Source organism: Stylophora pistillata, chromosome 14 (genome assembly GCF_964205215.1).
Source record: "Stylophora pistillata chromosome 14, jaStyPist1.2, whole genome shotgun sequence".
Classification (NCBI taxonomy): domain Eukaryota; kingdom Metazoa; phylum Cnidaria; class Anthozoa; order Scleractinia; family Pocilloporidae; genus Stylophora; species Stylophora pistillata.
The window spans coordinates 17,422,379-17,429,566 of NC_142532.1; the positions used below are offsets into that span (position 1 = coordinate 17,422,379).

General features: G+C 35.8%; 1 protein-coding gene across 1 annotated transcript in view; it reads left to right on the forward strand.

Moving 5' to 3' along the window:
- The window catches only part of LOC148716888 (uncharacterized), a 47,071-nt gene extending 40,160 nt beyond the window's left edge, over positions 1–6,911 (forward strand). Inside the window, exon 6 of the mRNA XM_088745448.1 lies at positions 3,354–6,911. Coding sequence (XP_088601574.1) covers positions 3,354–3,805 — 452 coding nt within the window. The 3' untranslated portion in view covers positions 3,806–6,911. The remainder of the gene's footprint in view (positions 1–3,353) is intronic.
- Positions 6,912–7,188: the final 277 nt, after the last annotated feature.

The window sequence follows — 7,188 nt, forward strand, 5'->3', positions numbered from 1 at the left end:
GGAAAATGACCCAAAATCCTAAAATGTAGAATGGCGGAAAATGACCCCAAATTCTAAAAGACGGAATGAAGGAAAATCACCACAAATTCTAAAACACGGAACAGATGTCAAGGCATGTTGCACGAATTTTGTACAAAGACACTCAAGCGCTTGGCCCATTCATCCCCACGACGATAATGCACGTGACTGAAATTAAGTGTTATCAATTTTTTTTCTTTTTCTGAGAGGTATGAATAATAATGAACCATTCTACATGAAAGATAGCTGCGTTTTTGCGTTGTAAACCTGTTTAGTTACCTTTTGTTATGCTAAATTTGTTATGCTAAATTTGTCATGAGTTTTAGTCGCAGCATAAAAAGTGGGAATCTCTCATGGCGTGAAAGACAAAGAATTACACTTCCCTTTCAGGAAGGGTAATTTAACGCCATAGAGTTGACGATTTGCAATTTGTTGAGGAACAGAAGAAATCCACTAAATGAATTGGTGAAATAGCCTTTTTTTTTGTCCACAAAATTTATTTCTTCCGCTGATATGTAAGCTGTAAATTTCATACAAGGATGGTGGTGTTTTCTACGATGGCCCAGAAGGGTCACAGTCCAGTTTTAACTTTTGACAGTCCAGTTATTTTTTTGACAGTCCAGTTTTATTTCTGACAGTCCAGTTTTATTTTTGACAGTCCAGTTTTATTTTTTGACAGTCCAGTTTTATCTTTTGACAGTCCAGTTTTATTTTTTGACAGTCCAGTTTTATTTTTTTGACAGTCCAGTTTTATTTTTATGACAGTCCAGTTTCATTTATTTTGACAGTCCAGTTTTGTTTTTTGGTTCATAGTCCAGTTTTATTTTTTGGGTCACAGTCCAGTTTTATCTTTGGGTCACAGTCCAGTTTTATTTTTTAAGTAGTCACCAGATCTCTCTCGATCAAACCTTTTCCAACTGTACACTGAAAGGGCGGGAATTTTAATTTTCCGCCATTTTGATTCCAAAGTACAAAGTACAAAATGCCGTTAGCAACATATACACCATGCATGAGCGACAGTGATAATTCTGACGGAAATGAGCTGGAACTTATATCACAGTACTTCAAACAGGGCTACAGCAGTCTGGAAATACTTGAATTTTTGAGACTCCACGACATAGCTATCAGTTTATCAACCCTGAAAAGACGTCTTCGATCCTTAGCCCTGTCGAGAAGATCCACCTTATCTGATGATCAACTGAAGAATGCCATCGAGAAGGAACTTGGGAAATAGAGCGACTAAATATAGGATGGCTCCGAGCTGTAATTGAATGATAAAAAGTAAAAGTTAATAAGTTATATCTTAACTCCTTGCACGTGAGTATTTCCTTTTTTCAGGTAGAGTAGAATTGTTAAAAATTACCAAGCGAAATTAAAGTGATCCGCGACTTTCTTCCTTTCGGTGTTGTGCAAAAATAGACGAGGAGCCCGATGAATGGATTTGTCTTTCATGTGAACAATTTTCCCAGAAAGTCAATGTTCCACGAAGAAAACTCCCTCGATTGCGGCCAAGCCACATTTCTCCAGCAGAGCATACTGTAGATTAAAAATATCAGTCGGAGCGTCACGTAATAAAAACCTCTTTAGATTTTATTTCAGTTTAAAATTTATTTCGCCAAAAAAAAAAGAAAAAAGAAAGAAAATTAATAGACGCACGAGTCGGAGCCATTCCTACCAGCGGTGAAATACAGGAATGGCTCCAGTCTCTAGTCGTCCACCTGAACTGAGTCTGCACTGACTAAATGAGTTTAGTCAGCGGAACGAGTCAGCAGATGACTTAGTCCTCTGCGGAATATCACTGAACAAGAAAGGTTTCCCCTTCGTTATGTAAGTAACCATCTCTTGTTTGACACATCGGAGTTTTCAGTCGCACTGATATTTCACTGTTCCGCTTGGGGTTAAACAATATTCACGTGCAAGGAGTTAAGATGTAACTTATTAACTTTTACAGACTTTTTACTATTTTTATCATCCAATTACAGGTCGGAGCCATTCCTGTATTTAGTCGCTAGTCAAACAACACGTGCAACATGCAACACATCGAGAGAGATCTAGTGACTACTCAAAAAATAAAACTGGACTGTGACGCAAAAAATAAAACTGGACTGTCAAAAACAATAAAACTGGAGTGTCAAAAAAATAAAACTGGACTGTCAAAAAAAAAATAAAATTGGACTGTCAAAAAATAAAACTGGACTGTCAAAAAAAAATAAAACTGGACTGTCAAAAAATAAAACTGGGCTGTCAAAAGATAAAACTGGACTGTCAAAAAAAATAAAACTGGACTGTCAAAAAAATAAAACTGGACCGTCAAAAGTTAAAACGGGACTGTCCAAAAAAATAAAACTGGACTGTCAAAAAAAAATAAAACTGGACTGTCAAAAAATAAAACTGGACTGTCAAAAATTAAAACTGGACTGTGACCCTTCTGGGCCATCGTACTTTTGGACACCTGGTCAGAAAGAAATTCTTCAAATTCTTCCTGACGATTTCCTTCTGCTAACTTTCCAACGCGCATGACCTCATGCAAACCTGTCTTCAGCTAGTGTTACTAAAGACCGAAAGGGGATTCGTGGACAAAGAAACTCTCGTATTGAAGGGCTTGTAACGAGGACTTGCTCTCACGCTAGTCTAAGTTTGAGCTGGGGCTGAACGTCGTTATATTTTTAAAAGCCTGAAAACATTTCTTTGATGTTCTCACACTTACAAGTATATGAGATGTTATTGTCTCATTAAATCAATGCAGACGTGACCAGGAAACGTATGTTACAATTGTTTATTGCATTGTGGTATGTCAATTTAGTTTTCATATGCTTTGTAGAAAATTCATACAACATGCCTTGACATCCGTTCCATGTTTAAGAATTTGGGGTCATTTTCTGCCATTCCGTGTTTTAGAGTTTGGGGTCATTTCCCGCTGTTCCATGTTTTAGGATTTGGGGTCATTTTCCGCCATTCCACCATTTTGCCGTTCCGGCTTTTAGGGTACGTTGCCCTTTCAGTTACTGACATTCAGCATGCTTTTTTCCTCAATTCAGCCTTCAATGCAAATTTCTCCCCCTTAAGTTCAATTTGTTAACTTGAATCATATTTATTTTGCCTTGCTACATTTATGTGACATAATTACCTGAGTTGTTGCATTATTAATTTTTTTTTTCATTTTTACCTTTTTTTTTCATTTTTACCAATTTTTTCATTTTGTATTTTCACTTTGAATTCACTTCTTCCTTTGTGATTGCATCACTCATAAAATAAAAAAGGCTGTGGTTTAAGCCTGTGTTGTGCATTTATCAAAAACATGGTTGGAACTTGACAACTGGTTTGACTTTTTTCAGATTATGAAGCAAAGCATGATGTGTTTATATGCTACTGTTACAAAGATGTTGACTGGGTGAAGGAACTTCATGCCGAGCTCGAAAAACGAGGTTTTAAGTGCTGTATTGACTTTAAGACCTTCACCATTGGAATATCAATAATGCAAAACATAACTGAAGCAATTTGCTTCAGTAAAAAAACAATTGCAGTACTTTCTCCAGACTTCATTAAGAGTGATTGGTGTAAACATGAGCTACAAAAGGCGCTTTCCAGGGTGCTATATCATCAGGTTGTACCAGTTATGTATAAGAATTGTGAAATACCCTTTGCTCTTCAAGACACAACCTACCTGGATTGGGAAAACTGCAATGTGAAACCTTACTTCTGGGAACAGCTTGAAAAGGCTTTAAGGAAGCCAAATGGTGAGTTTCACAAAAGCAGGCAACCTCAAAATGGAAATCAAACCTCTTAACTCTCTGCACATGTATGGATCATGGCAGCACCAGGTGAAAACTAGTGGGACTTTTTTGTACCTAGCATATATTACAAAACTTAAACTAATGTCATTTGCCAACTTACAAAGTTGAAAATTTGCTTGAATCGTGGTCAGCATATTGATGGGGATTTTGCACCTTCTCCCTTGTTCAAAAGAGGAGAGGCAAGTTTCCTTACTCAGTAATTTCTTTGGAGATTAAGGTTTATGAGACATTTTTTGAGAAAATAAGCTACTTTAGAGGGGAGCTTTCTTGGAGGTTCATGTGCATTAAATTTCTTAAAGAAATATTGAATAATTTTTGAGGGTCCCCTATACTTTTATGAAAAGCAGGATTGGGCATTTTTTTTCTCAGGAATCATGATATGGTTTTTCTTGAATCATGACTCATGATTGAAGATGGTAAGATCTTCTCATGTCCACATGGACAAACGTAAATTTTTAGTTCAAAGTGACCCACGAATAAAGAGCTAAATTAATCGGGAACCATTTTATTTTCCCTCAACCTATCCCCTCTGGGTAACCCACAAGGGTTTGGGGAATTTGAAGCTTACCTGGGTGGGGTTGGGAAGTTTGAACCTGTGGAATACACAAGGAGTTTAATGGTGAAGAGTCTGTTTTTCGTGAGCAAATGATTTAGAAGGAAATTTTCACTTGTAAAATGATACCTGCATGCAAAAAAAATCAAGAAGAAAAATTTCACTTGTAAAATGATGCTTGCATGCAAAATAACCAAACAGCAGCACCAGAATCTTTGCTAAATTCTACAAATTTCATTGATCACATAAACAATCATTCAATATGTGCTTGGGTGGGGATTTTTGAACACAATTTTTGCCTGGGGGGAGTGGTGATTTGGACAAACCATTCTTCAAAAGTTCATATGCCCAGGGCCTTACCTGTGGGGGGGAGGGGGGGTCCATTGAAGCTTTGAGTTGTTCATGCTACTCTCAGCAGGGAAAGATTGCTATTATCAATAGTATGAGTCAATTTAAACTATTAAAGAATTTGTTTATCATATAAACTGTAGTGTTTCACAAGGATTTCCATTCTTGGGAAAAGCTGTAACTGTACGTAATAATTTTTTATGTGTTTGATATCACCAATTGGTGCCTTTGGCGCCACTTTGTCAGGTTGATGAATGAATGGCAAAGTGTTCTCAAATCCGGATCCAAGGTTGTCAAACTTTCTTGTTAGCAAAGGCCTTTGGTGTCTATATGATAAACTAAACAATGTATGGTCGCTTGTAGATAAAGAATTTCTGTTCTTGGGTTCAAGTTAAAATCTCAAAGAGAAACTCCATGCACCCATGTATTATTCTCTATTTATTTATTACCAATTAAGGTTTAATTTATTGGCTCAAACAGTTGATGAAGGGGATTTTCAAGATGTATGGTCTCATTCTAATCAAATTTTATCCTTTCACTCCCAAGAACAAAAAAGACATTCTGCTATAAGAACTATACAGTAGTTCCCTGTTAACTCAAACTCCGTTCACTCAAACCCCCTGGTAACTCGAACAAGATGTCCTTTCCTTTCACCACATTTCTTTTACTATAATCAGCCAACTCAAACCTCTTCTAACTTCAACCATTTTTGTTTCCCTCAAGGGAGTCCTTAGGTTAGCATGGGTTCTACTGTAGTGTCAAATCATAAACTTGTGTATCTGTTGTCTGGGACATGTGTATCAGATTGTTCACTGAGGTGATCACCGTATATCTTTACTTGACAGTTTCTTTGATTGTAAGAATTTTTATTCTGAGTAAGAGTGAAAGGGTCAGTGAATGTACTACCAAGTGCTTTTAATTGGGCTTAATGGAACCTAGATTTAACAAAGTGCCAAGGGACTAAGGAAATTCGTTCATTATATCAACGGAGGTAATGTGGCATACATTTTACTGTAACTTTAGCTGGGCTGAAAGTGAAGTATTGTTCATTATACTGAGGACTTCGTTTTATAGAGGTTTGTTAAATCAAGGTTCCACTGCCTTGGGAAACAGTTCAGTTTTCTCCTCAAATCTGAATGATTCCCAAGTTTTTTTGGTTTGAGATGAGGTGACTGCATTTTCTTCAAAAGGTGATTTACACAATTAAATACCATCTGTGGTGAAGTCACTGTTTACAATTGCAAAAAGTGATACACTGATTTAAATGGAGGGGATGAATTTTTTTGGTTTTTGAAGCTCACTTCTCCTTTAAATTATGTTTATATGTATAGTTGTTGGTAATTTTTAGGAGACACTGCATATTTCTTCATGTTTTTGTCAGTCTTTTGGGACCTGGTCATGCCCAGAAACTAGAAAATAATTCCAAAGTATTAGAACTGACTTACAGGCATAGAAACTTTGGTCCATTTATTTTTTTGTTCAAGGAGCTTGTTTTATCTTCAATGTAGGTTGGATTTTCATGTCAGTCCCCTTTCTTGACAACTGTAACTTAATTTAGTCTCAGCTTTTGATCAACAGCTCCAATGACAATGGTTGCATAAAACTATAACATAGCTGATTTTAGCTTTGTCCTCATTAACTATCAAGTGATAGAAATTACAAGCTGATAATTTTTCATAAAGTAAAAGTACACATTTACAGAGTAAATGAAATGTTTTCAGAACTTTTTTTAAAAAAGAAAGATCACAAGAAGAAAGTTTAATTGTTTTAGTCTTTAGACTATCATAATATGCAGATACTTTGCAATTCATAAGACAAATAATTATGTATTTAAAGAAATCTGATTTTTTTGGTAACATTATAAAAAAAAAATTAATGGTGGTCCTTTCAACTTGACAAGATATAAAATATATCTACAGTTTATTGGATTATTAGTTCTAAATTTCTCTTCATAATAGCTGAATTTGGCCCTTATCAATTATCAAACAATCAATATCAGCTGATAATCTAATTTTTAGACAGTACTGTTAATATTAACTTTTACAACATGAAATTTTATGGCTAACTTTTTTACTAGAAAAAAAAAGGGTTATAACAAAAAAATTAAATTTACTGGGCCTACAAAGTTGTAGCTATCTTTGGTGTATGTAACAAATTAAAGATCAAAGTTAAAATAAAGCCATTTTCTTTGCTTTCAATCTCATTAGGGTTCACATGTACCCAGCTAGGGTGGATGGGAAGGGTGCGGGCACTCACGTGTTAACTATCATATTTCCTCCAATAAGGGCCCTCAATCTAATATGCACCCTTTTGCAAACAAACACCCAACCCACAGTCCCTAGTGTCAAACAAGTACTCTTAAATAATTCCCTTCCCCTCATTTTCTGAAATGCTTAGAACACCAGTTTTTATTGCCATTTGGTCTCAATTTATAACCCTGTAACCCTTTAACTCCCACAAGTAATAAACCTGTAG